At 46.7% G+C, this 18,943-nt stretch overlaps 1 protein-coding gene across 1 annotated transcript in view; it reads right to left on the bottom strand.

The window, feature by feature from the left end:
• The window catches only part of UBXN1 (UBX domain protein 1), a 239,545-nt gene that overhangs the window by 151,941 nt on the left and 68,661 nt on the right, over positions 1 to 18,943 (bottom strand). The window contains exons 3-6 of the mRNA XM_044270967.1: positions 11,064 to 11,117; positions 10,864 to 10,988; positions 7,785 to 7,830; positions 6,957 to 7,148 (exon numbers count right to left, since the gene is read on the bottom strand). Coding sequence (XP_044126902.1) covers positions 6,957 to 7,148; positions 7,785 to 7,830; positions 10,864 to 10,988; positions 11,064 to 11,117 — 417 coding nt within the window. The remainder of the gene's footprint in view (positions 1 to 6,956; positions 7,149 to 7,784; positions 7,831 to 10,863; positions 10,989 to 11,063; positions 11,118 to 18,943) is intronic.

Raw genomic sequence — 18,943 nt, 5'->3', positions numbered from 1 at the left:
AAAGGAGGTAAAATTCATTTGGGTGGTAAGTTGCATGACCGAGCAATAAACGGTGAAAGTAGTGTAGTGCAGAACTTAACAGTTTTATGGGTTTTTGCTTTTTCGGCATTTCCTATGCAGTAACTGACCTGCTACTGTTAATCTCCAGGTCAGTACGATTATTGCAATACCACATTTGTAAAAAAAAAAAAAAAAAAAAATAAACTTGAAAAAAAAAATAGTTTTTTCTTTTAATTGCCATATGCTCTATTTTCATTGATAACATTTTGGGGTGTGCATGGCTTTTTTTTAAATCACTTTTTATTCATATTTTCATAGGTGAAGCCATTTTGACCTTTTTTCTGTTTCGCCGTTTGCTGCATGGGATAATTGGATTTTTGTACTTACCGTAAAATCCGTTTCTTGTTTAATGCATTGGGGGACACAGTACCATGGGTTAATGCCCAGCTACCACTAGGAGGCACTAGACATCAAAAAGGTTGGCTCCGCCTAGGTGGGCTATACCCTCTCCACAGCACTAGGTTATTTGTACCAAAAGCAGTAGGAGAGAGAAACAAAGGCAAAGAACCAACATGTCCTAGACCGGGAAAAGAAAAGAGAACAGTAGCCCGGTGATAGGGAGAGAAGTAAAAACAGGGTGGGATCTGTGTCCCCCAATGCATTGAACGAGAAATGGATTTTACGGTAAGTACAAAAATCCAATTTTCTCGTTAATGGCATTGGGGACACAGTACCATGGGACGTCCCAAAGCAGTCCTCGAGGGTGGGATAGAAATCTCATGCATAAAGAAGGGTGCACAGGTGCAGAAAACCCACGTGACCCAACAGGATCAGGAGAAGCCCTAGCCAACTCCACCCAAGGTGGGAAAAATAAAGCGCTAGAGGATAAGGAGCAGGGCTAGACATCCAGCGCGAGAACCAAGAGTTGACCAAGAGTGCACTGGAGACCGAGGAAGGATCTAGAAGAACCAGGGCTCCCCTTGAGGAAACAGGAGAGAAGCACAGCAACGTCTGTTGGTAATGACCTAGCGCTCTGCATATGGAAGGACGCAAGTTGAAGCACTGGAGGCTAAACGCTTGAGAGAAATCATAACAAGATTCACAAGGGAAGGGAGCGAGCCTCCTTTCACAGCAAGGAAGGGGGGGGGGGGGGACACCTATGAGAAGGAGGGAACCCCTTCCTGCCACAGAAAAAACTGTCAACCCCCGGGGTAAAGGTCAGGAGAAGGGAACGTAAAGACCTGCTTCCCCAATAGAGGAAGTGAGGAACATAGTACATAAGGCCGAAAAAAAACATTTGTCCATCCAGTTTGGCCTGTCATCCTGCAAGTTGATCCGTGTGAACAAGCCACTGAAAGACATAATATCGTTGTGAAATGTAAGACTAGAGATATCCCTGGCCACCTAAAGTCCCAGGGAAAAAAGGAACCAGTCGCAGGACTTGGAAAGACAAGCTGAGACCACTGGACAGAGATATTGGAGTAGAAGAGGACTCCAAACTGCCTAAGGAGAAAAAGATCTCCAAAAGAGGAAAGACTCCATCCCAAAAGTGACCAATACAATGTAAACTACAAACCATAGCACTAAACAACTGGGAATGGAAAGAGATGTTAGAGTATCAAGAGGGCAACAAGCCTATGAGGAACCAGGAGGGAAAAGGACCAAACCGGGCCCAAAGAAGCAGCTTTCATACCGAACTTGTGCGGTCAGAATGTCATGGGAAGCTTCCCCAGAAGGGAGAGGCCAGCTAGATGGTCTAAGAATGAGTGGAATCAGGGACTCCGAGCAGGATTACCCATTCAGGGGCCCAAGAAGGGTCCACAGAACCGGACCACCTAAGGACAACAATAGCCAGAAAATCAAGTAAACAACATTGGCCAAGGGTGACCAACCATTCCAAGTGTAGTGACTAGCAAACTGTGTAACACTGTCCTAGAAGGGGCAAGTACATCAGCCAGTTTTTGGTAAAAGAATCGCCAAACATCCATATGTCAGAAAAGGATGCAGACGTCGGCAGGGGAAGCCGGGGGAGTCTACAGTCAGCAATAAAAACATGAGTACTCATCATGAAATAGGGTAACGCGGCTGTGCAGCATGCAGAAGTACTTTACAGGGTTGACAAAGAACAATCCTAGCATGCCAGCCAACAACCTGTCCACAGGGGGAGAGCAGTTGTCTGGTGTATAACAGGACTGGGAAGTCTTGTTAAATAGTGCGTCAGTCAATGAGAAAAAAAATCATTCCTAGTACAGTGACAAGGAGAAGACTAGAAGGCCTGGTTCAGGAGGAACTGCACCTGGAGTCAGATCTGAACAGGCCAGCAATATAATGAAACCAACAAAGCAACTCTACTCCGCCCAGGAAGGGGGGAGACATATGGATACCAGGTATGCCATGTATGCTAGAAGCAGAAAAGAGTGAAGAATACAGCATCAGGAGATGGAAACATCACTCCACGTGAATGGGGGACACATGATTGCCTATCACAGAACAGAGCCAGGGAAGGGAGGGTACGCCCAGTAGCCGTATGAGCCGCAGATTGTACCAATAGGGCATTGCTCCTGGAGATACTGCAAATACTCCGCCTTTAATAGGAGTAATGTGGCTGCATGGAGCTCATTATAATAAGTGTGGAACATAGCTACAGCATTGGAAATGCTACAGTATATGAAGGCCGTACAGGTACTCTACCAATAGGGGAGAATACGGCTGTGTAGTGCAGACTTAAAACCAGACAGGTGTAAAGGGTCCAGCATCAGGAGATGGTAACGGAACTCAATTTAAGAGGGGAGCGATGCCTGCATGGTGCACACTAGAACCAGAGAGGTGCAATGGCTACCGCATTAGATGGCCCTTATAGCTCGCCTGGTAAGGGAGAAATAGGGCTGCATGGTGCACAATAGCATCAGAGAGGAGTAATGGCTACAGCAAATCTGGAGATAGTACAGGTACTCTACCTCTAAAGGGAGCAATGTGGCAGCTTGGTGCACACTACACAGCCTCTGGAGATGGAGCACCCGAGAACCAGATAGGTGTACTGACTACAGCATCTGGGGATGGTACAGGTACTCTACCTATGAAGGGAGCAATGGGGCAGAATGGCGCACACTAGACCCAGGCATAAGCAATGGTTACAGCCTGTGGAGATGGAGCACCAGAGAACCAGACAGGAGTACTGGCTACAGCATCTGGAGACGGTACAAGTACTCTACCTATAAAGGAAGCAATGGGGCTGCTTGGTGCACACTAGACCCAGGCATTAGTAATGGCTACAGCCTCTGGAGATGGAGCACCAGAGAACCAGACAGGAGTACTGACTACAGCATCTGGAGACGGTATAAGTACTCTACCTGAAGTGAGCAACGTGGCTGCATGGTGTACCTATAACAAGAGCAAAGGCTACAGCCCCTGGAGATGGAGCACCATAGGACCGGACAGGTGTAAAGATTACAGCATCTGGAGACGGTACAGGTACTCTACCAATGAAGAGAGCAATGTAACTGCTTGGTGCACACTAGAACAGATAGGTGCAAGAGCTACGGCAATTGAAGATGGCCTCTATATTCGCCTGGAGGGGGAGAATACGGCTGCATAGTGTACTGTAGGCCTGCACAATATATCGCCAAAGCAATTGCAAAAAATCGCCATATCGCAATCGCCAATTGGCAGACCCAAAAATGCTGCAATTGTATTGCCATATTTTTTTGCTTTATAAGACAAACTTTTTGCCCCCCAAAAAGTGAGGGGAAAATATCAGTGCGTCTTAAAAAGCGATGGTTGACTTTTTACGTGGTTGACACGGATGTATCGCCGGCCGCTATGCTGCACAGCGCGTCCGGCAATACATCAGTTACAGTGCGGGGAGGGAGAAGGGGCTGGAGGCAAGTCGTTATTTTAATGAACAAATGTTCTTCTATTTATTCTATTTTATTTATCTATTGTGTGCAGTGCTATTAAGAAAATGGCAAGTTTTGTATTTTGTACTTTTGCAGTAATGCAAATATGTTATTTAATTTAGTAAAAGATGTTTTATTTTGAAAAACACTGCATTTCAGTTCTTGAGTTAAGCATAACTAGTCTACATTTCAGCATTATCAATAATTTCTGTGTGCTTTTGCCTTGAAAATCCAAGCAAATAGACCTCTAGCACAATTCCCTTAAAATATCGCATTGCATATCGTTATCGCAATTTTTAGGGCCCTAATCGCAATTGCACAAAATTGCCATATCGTGCAGCCCTAGTGTACTGTAAAGCCTACAGAGTTCCCTCTGTATATATGTTTGCGTGACGCACGCTAGCACCAGAATAGCCGACTTGGCTACAGCGCCTGGCGGGAACACTCTCCAACTAGGAGGGTGTGTAGAATATAGCCCCTGGTACAGACAGTGCTGGGTACAGCATTTGGCAGGGGTACAAGTACCCCCTGTGAAGGGGAAGGCGTACCTACCTGGGACACCGCGTAGATGTGCCTGCATGCTAAACACCTGGCGGGCTGACTTACCAGTGTGCAGCCGGGGGAGTGTCACCCGAAAGTCCGCTAGAGGGGATACCAACCCTGAAGAGGAGAGGTTCCTCAGTGGACAGTAGTATTTAACTACCCAGAGAGAATCTGTATGGTGGAAGACCGCCTGATGCTCTGTTACCGAGAGAGAATCGGAGCAGAGGTGTCCCTCGAGGCAGTGGATGGAATGGCAGGGAAGGATTTGTCACCAGCCTCAGACCCCTAGGATAGATGTGACAACCCGAGGTCGTCTGCGGGACCTACTAGAGTGTGCCCCATCTGCGGAAGGGTCCCTGGGAGGGCAGAGGTGGCCGCAAGTTTGGGCAGGCAATCGGGCAGCGACCAGACCCCAGGTGCTGTTTCCCGAAGAGGCACTGCAGCAGCTGCAGAGGGGACCAGGGAGGTTGCAGGAGAGATGATAACAAGATGGAGGCATCTTCCTCTTCCAGGAAGAGGAAAGAGGCTCCGCCCCCCCAACAGAAAAGCCTGCCCAGGATAGGAAGAGAGAGTAGCCCCTCCTAGAAGCCGGGAGGGACCAACGAGGAAGCCTGGAAAACCAAGGAGGGGGCAGGACGAGAGCGAACTAACAGGCCCAGAAGCCGGGGCCTCGATTTATGAGGCAGCCGGGGCTTATTGCGGCAGGTGGGCGGGGCTTATCGCGGCAGACCGGGGGCCCTCCGGACAACAAAAAATAGGTGAGGAGGTGAGAGGAGCGACGACCGGGGAGGGGAGACACGAGGCAAAGGAAGCAGCCGGGGCCCTTGGACAGGCCGGGAGAAAACACGGCCTAGTCCCGACAAAAGCCGGGGACTAAAGTAGCTGGAAGGGCCAGGGAGGGAGCCAGGAGGGCCCTGCCCCCGGGAAACAGGGGGTAGAAGGCACCCAGAACCCTGGCTACGGTAAACCACCCCCAGGCCGCAGAGGGAACTAACCTGGGGATCCCAAAGCCTTGGGGCAGGACAGGGACGGGGGAAGATACTCACCGTCAGACATCTTCGTGCGCCGCAGGGTCACCCCATCGGCAGATGGCCAGTCATGCCACTGCGGATACAGTAATGGGGGACTGGGTGACTGGCGATGGTACCTGAGAACGCGGCCCCAGGGAGGAAACTAAAGTGGAAATCCATGATGAAGCCCCATCCTGTAGCAGGCCGAGACCCGCAGAACAGAGAAAAAAAGAATAAAAATAAAACAATAAAAAATCAGCAAGACCTGCGGCAAAAGAGCAGGTCATGTCTGCCTCCTATGGACACTAGACTAAAACTGAATAACCTAGTGCTGTGGAGAGGGTACAGCCCACCTGGGTGTAGCCAACCTTTCTGATGTCTAGTGCCTCCTAGTGGTAGCTGGGCATATACCCATGGTACTGTGTCCCCCAATGCCATTAAAGGGAGTCTGTCACCACATTTGAGCATATTAGACTGATCAAATAGCGTTATATGTGCCACCGAGAACTTAAAAACTGTACCTTTGTTGTATCTAATGGAGTTTTCTTTCAGCCAAAAATGAACTTTTAAGATTCTGTAAATGCGCCCTCTCAAGTGCCCAGGGCGGCGTCTCAATCATCCGAGCCCCAGGCAGCACCTCCTCAACGGCTCATAACCCCACCCTCCGTGTGCCTCTGCCCGCCCGTTTACTCTCCTCCTCTCTCCTTTTCCACTGCGCCCACTACAAATTTGACTGCGCAGCCGCAGTGGTACAGTTTTTAAGTTCTCGGTGGCACATATAACGCTATTTGATCAGTCTAATATGCTCAAATGTGGTGACAGACTCCCTTTAACGAGAAAAATATATTTATATTTTAATAGTACGGGCATTTTGCACACAGCAATTCCCATGATGTTAAATAGTTTATTTTTACTTTGGAGAAGGGGGGTTATTTTAATTTTTAGATGTTTTAAATTTATTTTTAAAAAAATATTATTATTTTTTTTTACACTTTTTATAGTTTGCCTAGGGAACTTTAACAAACAATCATTACATTATGGGGGAGATTTAACAAACTGATGGTACGTAGAACTGGCTTAGTTGCCCATAACAACCAATAAGATTCCACCTTTCATTTTCTAAAGGTGCTGTGATAAATGAAAGGTGGAATCGTGGATTGGTTGCTATGGGCAACTAAGCCAGTTCTACTTTGCACCAATTTGAGGTTTCTAAGGAGCCCTGCCACAGGCCTCAGTCTCGGTTCATTCAAAAGGACCAAGGCTTCTGCACACATTATCCGGCTCCCCCGATCCCTGCAATGCATGCCCGGAGCACACACTTCCAAGTTTTTGCGCTCCCAGATGCTGTGGTGAAGTTTAACCAAAGGATCTGAGAGGTTAAGTGTATGCAATCAGCGATATTGTAAATAGCATACATTAGCACTGGGTGTCTGCCGCCCAGCGCTGTACATGTACAGAAAGGGGTTAATATAAGGTTTGTCTCAATTTTTGCAATTTGTTATTTCACCTTGCCAATCGTTCTTCCTGCTTCTCCCTTCTCCTTTCTTCTGCTGCTTTCTGCATTTCTTGCTCTTGCAACTTCTGTCTGATTACAGATAACTCTTGTCCTTGCTTCCGCCTCTGTTTCTCCTGCTCAATTCTCTCCCGTTTTTCTCGCTCTTCACGCTCTTGCTGCTTTTGTGCTATCAGTTCCATCATCCTGTTGAGAAATAACCATAAAGATTCACTCCCAGCATCAGGTGTCATATAAGCTCCCAAAAGAGTGGCAATTGCACGTGTCTGCTGTCATATTGTTAATTACTGTGGGACTGTTGGAGACAGCCAAGCGCTGTACCCAGCAATCTCCGGCAATCCCATAGAGATGAATGGAGCAGCAGCAGACATGCGCGATTGCTGCCCTATTTCAAAGGATGAACACAGGACTGTGTTCTCGTGATCAGTGGCAGCCTTAGCAGTCAGACTCCCCGCTGACTGGATACTTCTCTTTTATTTGAATTAATAAGGAAAAAGGATTATTCCAATTAAAAAAATATTCTATTTTGTCCAGTTTAACAGATATGTAATAGTTTTGTAATGCACCCTATGACAAATGTGATAATGTAGCAAAAAAAAATAATATATACTTTGGAGAACTATATTGCAGGACTGTATAAAAAGTGATAAGCTGCTTTACCTCGTATTGCTGACTAGAACATTTCAGCTTTTTCTACTGAAGGTTGAAAGTTATAGAAAATACCAAGGACAACTCTTCTGTTTTCCTTCCATGTCCACTAGTTGTCAGATAGAAGCCCTACAGCTGCAAAGTTTGTAGACCCTGTGCTTTCATAGAACTTACCTTTTTGTTTGTTTAAGTTTTTCCTCCTCTGTTAAAGGTGCTCTTCCTTTACAATAATGGAAACAAAAGCATTAAACACCAAAGAGACACATTAAATGTAAAATTATCAAATAAAAATCAGTTCCTTTTGAAAGAGTGAACCTAAAGTGTTGGTTGAAGGCTGTATTACACCTGCTGATTATTTGGCAGATCATCGCTTACTAGCGTTCATATAAATGCTCATTAGCGATGATCTTGCAGTGTAATACTGCCGCCGATTGTTCATCAGGCAATTGTGAATTCTAAGCACACTTAAAAGTCATTATTAGACAGCATGGGGAAGAGCGATGGCATAGAGATCGCTCCTCCCAATGCTGCAGGGGAGATATCTACATGCAATAGCAGTGGTCTCCTCCGCTAGCTAGCAGGGGATTACCGAGAGAGAACGTTTCCCTCCTGACAGTCGCTTGCTCAATCAGCCCGTGTTATACAGGATTAATGTTAGAAGGTGTTGTCAAAGTTATTTAAAAAGGGGATACCATCGGAACTGCCTGCCGGATCGGTCAAAACGTATGCAAACTGAAGGCATTTGTCAGACGGATCAGGATTCTGATCCGTCTAACAAATGCATTGAAATGCCGGATCCGTCTCTCCGGTGTCATCCGGGAAAAAAGCATCCGGCATTTATTTTTTTTCACATTTTGCACAGTATGAGCATGCGCAGACCGCAAAAACAGACCAGTTTTGCAAGAACACTCAGGATTAATGCATGTCAATGGGAAAAAATGCCGGCAAGTGTTCCAGAATTTTGGACGGAGATAAAACTGCAGCACTGCTGCGGTATTATCTCCCTCCTGAAAAGGCAAAAAGACTGAACTGAAGACATCCTGGTCGGATTGCTCTCCATTCAGAATGCATGGGGATAAAACTGATCAGTTCTTTTCCGGTATTGAGCCCCTAGGACACTGGAAAAGAATAACGCTAGTGTGAAAGTGCCCAAACTGATTAAGTTTTATTAACTCTTTCTGGGAAGGGGAGGGAAAAAACAGCAATACCGCTACTGAGTTTTTACGTTATAAATTTTGGCGCATTCATTTTCTGACATAAATAACATAACTTGCCGAATACAGCAATACCAAATACATCACTTTTTCTTTTACGTTTGACTACTTTTGCACAATAAAAACCTTTTTTTTAAGAAGAAAATATTTATTGCATCGCTGCATCATAAGAGCCATAACTTTTTTCTTTTTCTTTCTTTGGAGCTAGGCAAGGACTTGATTTTTGCAGGACAACTTGTAGTTTTCATTGGTATCATTTTCTGGTATATAACATTTATTGTTTGCTTTTTATTCCGGTTTTTTTTTGTGACTAATAAGCGAAAAGCAGCAATTCTAGCAATTTGTTCTTTCCTTGTACGGGATAAATTACATGATAATTGCTAGTGTGGGTTGTTATGGACGCAGCAATAACAAATATGTGGAGATTTTAGGTCATGGCCACTCCCAGACTAGGTGTTAGAAGGTCGGAGATGCTGTCTGCACGTGATGTCATCTGACAGCCTCTTTTAATTTCACTTTGTTGTTGATGGTAATGACCACACCTCTAGTCAGGTGCAGCATAGTGGTCATTACTATTTAAGTCTGGCTACTCCCTCCACTCCTTGCAGTGTATAGCTTCATTTGCAAGTGGAAGAGCTGTTGTGTGTTGTCTCCTCTGGTGTGCCTGCTCTTCTTCTACTTCATGAGTTAAGTGTCTCATTCCTTTGTATTTGTTTTGTGTTGTTTCATCTGCCTTATGGTATCTGGTCTGAGTCAAGACCCCTGTTCCTTCAGCTTAAGAGACGGGTCGTCTTTGGGCCCTATCACTACCTCAGGGCATTACGGGATAGTCAGTTAATGAACGGTCCTACCACTGAGGTCCATTCATTCGGTTAGCAGTCAGGGTTAGGGTTAGGATTCATTAGGTGGTGACCTTTTCCTCCCCCTAGCTTCTAGGCCAGATACCTTCCTCCCCCCCTTCTTGTGTTTGGTGTGGTTTTTTTCTCTTTCTAATGGAAAAAAAGGCACTTTTTGTATTTTTTTTTTAATTTAAAAAATGTTTTAAAATGCTTTTTTAACCCTTTAACTACCAGAGGTTTTTTTTTCCCATTTTTCTTCCCCATCTTCCTTGAGCCAAAACTTTTTATATTTCCATTCACATAGCTGTATGAGGGCTTATTTTTTGCGGGACAAGTTGTACTGTCTAATTCCACCATTAATTATGGCATAAAATGTAGTGGGAAACGGTAAAAAAATTACAAATAGGGTGGAATTGGAAAGAAAAAATAATAATTTCTCCACCGTTTTATGGGTTTTGTTCCCACTGCGTTTCATTTGCAGAACTGATCCATCACCTTCATTTAACTTCTTTTTTTTTTTTACATTTTTTGTGATGATTTTAAAGCTCATCTATAAGCCTATAAATTCTGTTTTTTAATTTTGTGCTATCAAGGATTTTTAAAATGAGTTTTGGACTGCAGATTGTTCATTTCTTATCCTGGCCTGCCATCTGGTGGACAAAATAAGAATTGCAGCATGAACACTAAGCCTCATCAGTGAGGCTTACAGTGTTCAGAGCAACTACCAAAGTCCACATTGGCTGCACTGGGCATCAGTAGGAAGCGCAAGCTTCCGGGTTTTTGCGCATTTAGATGCTGTGATCTCACTTGATCACGGCATCTAAAGCCTTTAATTACCGGTAGCGAAAGGGTTAAACCATTTAACAGTCCCACAAGGGGACTATAATAGGCAATCTTTAGATTTCTTCTAAATACATTGCACTGTATTGCACAGAGGGCTGTGCTAGAGAGGTGCAGGATGGAACAAGCTGAAGGCCATAACACGGGGGGTGCCCAATCTAAGGCCTTTTAGTCAATATCCTCATAAGACATATCGGTGGTCACTGAGGGGTTAAAATTAACTTAATTTGAAAGGGGAGCAATTGGTTGAGTATAGAAGGGGAAAAAAAAAAATATCACGTGCAGCATGGTCCAAAATTTTTAAGGAAGAACAGCGCTTATAAGGGGTGATACAATAGGGCAAATGTGGGTACTTCTGACCTGAACTTGCATCCATTTCTTCTAAACCTGATCCCATTGTTTGCGAATCCTGTCCGCTTGCATCATCTTTGGTGTCTGGCACAACTAGCTCATCTATGTCAGGATCATCTTCGTGTTCCATCAGCCTGGAAAGAAACACAATGATATTCCAGCAATGGGTAGATTATGACTATATAGTGTATTGAGATAATTCTTCTTACCAATCCATGGCTGACTCTATTCCTTGATTTCCAGTAGCAGCCACTGCTTTTTCCCTGTACGAGAGAGAGATGGCACCAAGGTTTATGAAACAAAATGATAAAAAGGATGGTCACAAGGTCAGCTACTTTCACTGTACTGTCTATTAATGATGAACTATTAGGCACAAACAGACTTGCTACTTTATCCTATAAGATGTGTGGGGAGCAGCCATCCACCCTGCACTTTGTCTACTCCCAGTAATAGCAGCTTACAGCCATGCTAAAATTGCAACGTATCAACCAGCACTAGCTGCCGCTGACACTTGAAAATACCGGCTCTTACTTCCCCGAGGCCAGGAACCTCGGTGACACATACCTTCCGTCAACGACAAACCCTTGCGCCTTCCTACATACCGCCCCCTTTGTTCAACCCTGATGTAAACGGGACAGGGCATCCACATTACCCTGTAAACGGCCTGTCCTGTGTTCAACTGAGAACTTGAAGTTCTGTAACGACAAGAACCATCTGGTAACCAGAGCATTTATCTCTTAGGCTTGGCCAGGCACTCTCCACTATACTGTACCTAGTCTCGGCCGGGGTAAGTTTGAGGCTCAGGAAAACAACGGGATGTTCCTCCCCATTGATTTCCTGAGAGAGTACAGCTTCGAAGCCTACTTCAGAGGCATTGGTCTAGACCACAAACTCCCTCTTGAAGTTGGGCGTCACCAAAACCGGTGACCCGCACAGGACCGACTTCAATGCGGAAAAAGCCTCTTTCGCCTGGTCATTCCAGCGGACCATCACAGACTTCCGCCCCTTCGGGAGCCCTGTCAACATAGCCGCTAAAGTGGCAAAGTGGGGAACGAACCTAATAGCCCACCATTCCCAGGAACTACTTTAGTTGCCTAGTGGTGACAGGTCGGGCCAATTCCGAATCGCCTCCATTTTATTTACTTGGGGTTTGATGACTCCGCGTCCAATGACATTGCCCAGGTAGTCTCCTCTAACCCTATTGCACATTTGTTTGGGTTAGCGGTCAGTCCAGCCTTCCTAAGGGAGTCAACCAGGGGCGGGCTGGGACGGGGAGCAGGGAGGCAATTGGCATTAGCTCAACTGCGGGCACTAAGCAGGGGTATTTAATGTACTGTCATATTATAGGGATAATTATTACTACTAGGGGGTATTATGCAGAGCTTTACTACTATTGGGGGCTATGAGGAACATGATTATTAGTATGGGCACTATAGAGGCATTATTACTACCAAGTGTGCTCTGGCAGAGAATTATTTCTATTGGTGAGATTATGGGGAGCACTGTTACTTTGGGGGGCACCCTGGCATAGTATCAGCTTAGCACAATTATTTTTGGAGGACATTATACTATTAGTGTTTGGGTGCAGTTATTTTTTTAGAGCACTGTGTGCCAAAAATTGTTGAAGGGGGCACGATCTGTGTGGTAGTAGTGTGCGCAGTGCGGGCCGGGAATTGTTACATCAGAATTCGTCACCAGCCTGCCAGCCAATGATCTGTGCTGGCAGGCTGGTGACTTTTAAAAAATTTAATCAGAAGCCATTTAACACCATATATTTATAAATATAAGGTGTTAAATGGCTTCTGTGCTCCTCTGCTGGTCCTTTTTGTCGGTTGGTCCCAGCAGAGGAGCACACATCACTGTGAGTACACCAAACACTACACTTAGCCCCAGATCACCCCAATTAACCCCTTGATCACCCCTGTCAATCACTAGTGAAAAGGAAAAAAGTGTTTTGGGAACCCTCATCTGACGAATCCAGCGGGTCAGAATACGAACCTGTAGAAAGCAGTGGCAGTCTGACCCAAAGTTCGGATGATGAGGTTGAGGTCCCGGATACCACCAGGCGTACCCAGCCCCGTGTTGCTAGACGACAGGTTGCGCAGGATCCGCTTCAAGGGCAGCAGAGTGGGGCTGGTGCTGTCTGATTACGTGGTGAGGCATACACCAGCAGCGCAGCCCATCCTGGACCTAGTACCAGCACTGCCGTAGAACATGGTGAAGTGGCGAGCACCAGAAGGGCAGTTGAAGCTGGTACAGTGGCACGTGCATTAGTTCCCCCGTCGCAGCCACTGCACAGACAGGCCTGTAGAGCCCCTAGAGTCCCTGAGGTGCTGGCAAACCCTGATTGGCAGCCCCCAACTTCAGCCGCACCAGTAGTTCCCCCTTTCACCACCCAGTCTGGAGTTCAGGTTGAGACAGCTCAGATCGGATCGGCACTGTTTTTTTTTTTGAGCTGTTCTTGACTGCTGAGCTGTTGGACTTAGTCGTGGCAGAAACAAACCGGTATGCCACTCAATTTATAGCCGCCAACCCGGGAAGCTTTTATGCCCAGTCTTTCTGGTGGAAACCCGTCCAAGTTTCCGAATTTAAAACTTTTCTGGGCATTCTCCTCAACATGGGCCTGACAAAAAAGCATGAATTGGGGTCATATTGGTCCACGAACCCAATTCATCACATGCCCATGTTCTCTGCTGCCATGTCCAGGACACGATTCAAGATCATCCTGCATTTCCTGCACTTTAGTGACAACAGCACCTCTCGTCCCAGAGGCCACCCAGCTTTCAGGGCCTTCTTAGACCACTTTAACACCAAATTTGCAGATTTGTATACCCCTGAGCAAAACATCTGCATAGACGAGTCCCTTATACATTTTACCGGGCGCCTTAGTTTCAAACAATACATCCCAAGCAAGCGCGCCTGGTATGGGGTCAAATTGTATAAGCTCTGTGAAAGGGCCACAGGCTGTACGCACAAATTCTATGAGGTGTGGGGATGTGCTCGTGGTAGGCTACGGTAGCGGCGGCAGTATTGAGGCAATCACAGACAGTCTTTGTGATACACCGTGACTTTATTTACACCAAAGGCATAACAGGCAATGTGGAGACCACACAGGTGCATATCCACATAGTGCATAAAACAAAAGTCCTTCCATAGAAAATAAACAGCAGGTTTGAGTCACCTTGTTTTGGACAGACCACAACAGTTCTGCAGGCTTGTAAGCTACCTGCCTTTGTCTCCCTCAGGCCAGAGCCCCTTCGGCTCGTAGCACCACAGGTCCCAGGGCTATCCTTCAATGTGTGCTGCGCCCAGACTCTCCTTCACCAGCACTGACTGTCTGTGGAAATCTCCAGCACAGCAAGACACACCCCACCCCCATCATCAGCAGGCTGGGTTCTTTAAAGGCCCAGCTCCACCAAAAACCTGGGCTGGCCGTGGGGAACAGGCACCCCCCCAGCTCTTTACCTGATCCTAGTAAGAACCGGCCCGGACACTCTGCGCCAGCAGCATTCGCTGCTGTAACCGCAATGATCCGGTTCTTACTCCACTGAGGCCAGGACCTCTGGTGGCACGTATCGTCCGTCCATTATTATTCCAGGGACTCTCCTACATACCCCCCCCCCCCCCCCTTTGTTCACCCCTGAGGGCTTGAACATACTGTTCAAGCCTGAGGGGGTGAACACATGCACAGCAGTGTACCCGGGACAGGGCATCTGCGTTCCCCTGTAAGCGGCCGGCCCTGTGCTCAACAGTGAACTGAAAGTTCTGGAGGGACAAGAACCACCTGGTAACCCTAGCGCTCCCCTCCTTAGCCCGACTCATCCTCTGGGGGAACCTTCTCCCCAGAAGGTAATATCTGAGAGACTCGAGTGCCCACTTGATGGCGAGGCACTCTCTCTCCACAATGCTATACCGGGTTTCTGCTGGGGTAAGCTTGCGGCTTAGAAAAACCACGGGGTGCTCTTCCCCGTTGAGCTCCTGGGAAAGCACAGCCCCTAGTCCTACTCCCGAGGCATCTGTTTGAACTACAAACTCCCGCTTGAAGTCGGGCGTCACCAGAAGCGGGGACTCACATAGGGCCGACTTCAAACGGGAGAACGCCTCCTCCTCCTGCTCCCCCCAGCGAACCATCACCGACTTTCTACCCTTCAAGAGGCCGGTTAACGGGGCTGCCAAGGTGGTAAAATGGGGAATGAACCTCATGTAGTACCCAATCAGGCCCAAAAATGACCGTACTTGTTTGGACGTACGAGGCCTGGGCCAATTCCGGATTGCTTCAACTTTATTCACTTGGGGCCTAATGACTCCGCGTCCAATCACATACCCCAAATAGCGAGCTTCCTCTAGTCCCACCGAGCATTTTTTTGGGTTGGCAGTCAACCCCGCCTTCCTTAGAGAATCTATCACTGTCTGAAGTTTTGACAAATGACCCTCCCAGTCCGGGCTAAACACTACTATATCATCCAGATACGCTGAGGTATACTGGTGATGGGGCTTGAGGACGACATCCATCAGACGCTGGAACGTAGCCGGAGCGCCATGCAACCCAAAAGGCAACACCCTATACTGAAAAAGCCCCTCCGGGGTGACAAAGGCCGTCTTCTCCTTTGCTGCCTCAGTCAGAGGTACCTGCCAGTAGCCCTTCGTGAGATCTAGGATTGAAAAATACCGGGCTTTTCCCAGCCGCTCTATCAACTCGTCCACCCGAGGCATGGGATAGGCGTCAAATTTTGATACCTCATTTAATTTCCTAAAATCATTACAGAACCGTAATGAACCATCCGATTTGGGAATAGCCCACTCGCTCTTTGACTCTTCGATGACCCCTAGACGTAGCATCGATCTTACCTCCTGCGAAATGGCCTGTCGCCGAGCCTCCGGTACTCGGTATGGTCTTAGGCGGACTTTCCTCCAGGGTTCGGTGACAATGTCATGCTCGATCAAGGTGGTACGTCCAGGAAGGTCAGAGAATACGTCCCTATTCCAATTAACGAATTCTCTCACCTCTTGTGCCTGTTTAGTCGACAGTCCGTCCCCTATCGTCACCCCAGCGGCGTTCTCCGGAACACCTGGTGACCCCGGGGTCACTCCCTACCGCCCAGACAGAGGGCGGGCTGTCTCCAAACAAATTCTCTCTGTCTCTCCAAGGTTTCAGTAGATTCACAGGATATACCTGTTTGGGCTTCTGCCGCCCTGGCTGGTATATCCTGTAATCAACTAGGCCCACTTTCTCCTTAACTTCATAGGGTCCTTGCCACCGGGGCCAGGAATTTACTCTCTACCTATAAAATATCACATAAAAATTACATAAAAATTATAAAGCATAATAATGAATGCACTGAGCTTAGTTTAGCTTATCTGTGGTTGACAAATGCTGTTGGGGTTCAAAAAATTGCTTACATCAATAAATGAATTGTGATATTAATAAGTGAGAATTTGTGAAATATTGATAATAATATTAGAAAAAAATAAGAAAATATTATAATAATAATAATAGTCTTTGTGAGAAAAAAGAGGAGATAATGGTGATGAACTGTGTCCATATAAAATTGTTGTAGCAACTTGTTGATTTCCCTACATCAATTTAAGTCCAGTATTTGGTAACACTGCTGTAGCAAAGTGAAGATACAAATGTAGCAGCACACAGAGTCCGCACTCCAAGTACAAGGATATAGGTAATATTCGGGTTATTTGAATGGGGCGTCCCCCTCACTGTAAACCCTCTTACCTTGACTTTCAGAATGCTTGTCGCTGTGTATAAGGTACTTTGTAGCGCTCGGTTATAGAGCTTTTAAACTTCCCGCTTGTTGCTCTCCGGTCTCGGCGTTACCACGTGATGTTGATGCATGTCACCTTCCAGGAAGCAGCATGCAGGGATCGCGTAATCTCGCGATAGTTCCAATCAGCTCCTCTATTGCTGGTATCAAGAGGCTTGTGTTCGCTGATAATATTGCTGATAATTTGTAGATCTCTTTCCTCGGGTTCAGGTGGGTAGTATATCACTCGCAGGACCAGCCAGACGCGTTTCGAGGGGTCTCCCTCTTCCTCAGTGGCTATATTGCGAGTGCCTCTACCCTCTTCTTTATATACTCCTCCATCACGAACCCCACCAAATACCCGGCATGGATTGTTGATCTTCATATATAGCATTTTGTCTTATATTCAATGTATATCATTATATATCTCTATAGACAATTTTATTTATAAACTAACATTAATAAAAATGAACATTGGTAAAAATATAATGTAAATTATACATTTAAATTCAGAAGGACGTTCAAAAAAAGTATTTAGAAAAACGTCTTTGGATACCCCTTCCTTCGTGTACTCACTCAATTGATTAATATTTCTATTAATCCTCATTTTACATTTATCCTTATTCCATACTAGATTCTTCAGTTGTTACAATCGATAATAGAAAAAACGCATCAAATTTTGGGAAAAACGCATCGTGCTTTAAAAACCGCATATGCGTTTTCGATGCGTTTTCTCCACCAGAGGTTTCCCTATAATTTTTATGTTGTCCCTAATACTTGAGGACAAAAATAGATTATTTTAGAGACACAAAAAAATGGATGTTTCTTAATTCCAATCTTATTACTTCTCATTTTTGGGTTGTTCTGCAGAGTAGACTTTGCACAATAGATGGATGAAGTTAGATGAATTTGCACAATAGATGGATTTGCACGATAGATGGATGAATTTTGGGGAGCTTACACAATTCCTTTGTTATTTTGGACATAAAGGGTGTCCCCTGGTCCGTCAGAATCTCCTTTGGTATCCCCACCCAGGCAAACATACTCATGAGCTCTTTAGCTATTACCTTGGCCGACGTATGGCGCAATGGGACCGCCTCCGGATAGCGAGTGGCATAGTCTAACACTACCAGTATGTGTTGGTGACCTCGGGCTGACTTAATAATGGGGCCTACCAGATCCATGGCGATCCTTTCAAACGGCACCTCTATAATGGGCATGGGTACCAGTGGACTGCGATACTGAGGTTGGGGGCTAGTCACCTGACACACTGGACAGGACTGACAGAACCTCTGGACTTCCTCATATATCCCAGGCCAATAGAACCATTCGCTCCAGCGTTTTCTTAACCCCCAGATGACCACCCAACACATGCGCATGCGCTAAATCCAAGACCATTCGCCGGTAAGGCTGGGGCACCACCAGTTGTTCTACCACCTCCTCCTCCCCTTGTCTACCCTATATAACAGGTCCTGGTTATAGGCCAGGCGAGGAAATACGGTATCAGCGCCGGGACGCTGGGCAACGCCATTAATCACCGACACACCTTCTCTAGCCCGCAATAACGTTGAAATCTGGAGCTGTGCGGTTCCAAAGGTTTCTCAGGGTACCTCCAGATCCAGGATACACGAACCTTCTACTGTCTCACCCGCCAATACTTCTAGGGGAAACCGGTCAGGGTTACACTCTACCTCCCCTACGGTGACCCCTACAGCTGGGGCCCCTGCCTCGGGGTCCTTGGGCTCGGGACCCGGACATTTTTCTTCCCCACAGGTAGGCAACCTGTTCCTCCACAAAGTCCAGAACAGGGGAAAGTCCCTCCCCAATATTGCAGCATAAGGGAGCCGTCTCCCCACTCCAACAACATGTGGTACCTCGTTCCCACACACCGCCAGGGTAACCTTAGTGGTGGGATACTCCCGGCGATCCCCATGTATACAGACAACGGTAAGGGTTTGCCTTTCTGGGAGTTTTTCCGTTACCAGCGATTCATGGACCAGAGTTACCAGGCTCCCAGAGTCCAGCAGAGCCTGCACGGAGTGTCCATTAACAACGACATCACACACCGGAGGGGTGTCCGCAGCCAGCAGGGGGTCAGCTATATACACCTGTTGGGCATAAAAAGAGGACCGGCGAACGAACCCGCAGTCCATAGGTTCGGATGCCCTAGGGCAGTTGGCTGCCACATGTCCCCAGTCCTGACAATGCCAACATCTGATCCTCGCAGCCTCCCTCCTCCCCAGGGTATTCCTCCCACGGACTGGAGATCCACTCCCCTCCTTATGAGGTGGGATCCCTTTTTCAGGATCCCAGGTCGGCAACGGGGGCTGACG

The sequence above is a fragment of the Bufo gargarizans genome, chromosome 10 (genome assembly GCF_014858855.1).
Source record: "Bufo gargarizans isolate SCDJY-AF-19 chromosome 10, ASM1485885v1, whole genome shotgun sequence".
In the NCBI taxonomy this organism is placed as follows: Eukaryota; Metazoa; Chordata; class Amphibia; order Anura; family Bufonidae; genus Bufo; species Bufo gargarizans.
The sequence above is the reverse complement of the archived record's forward strand: the minus strand, read 5'-3'. Positions and strand labels throughout refer to the sequence as shown.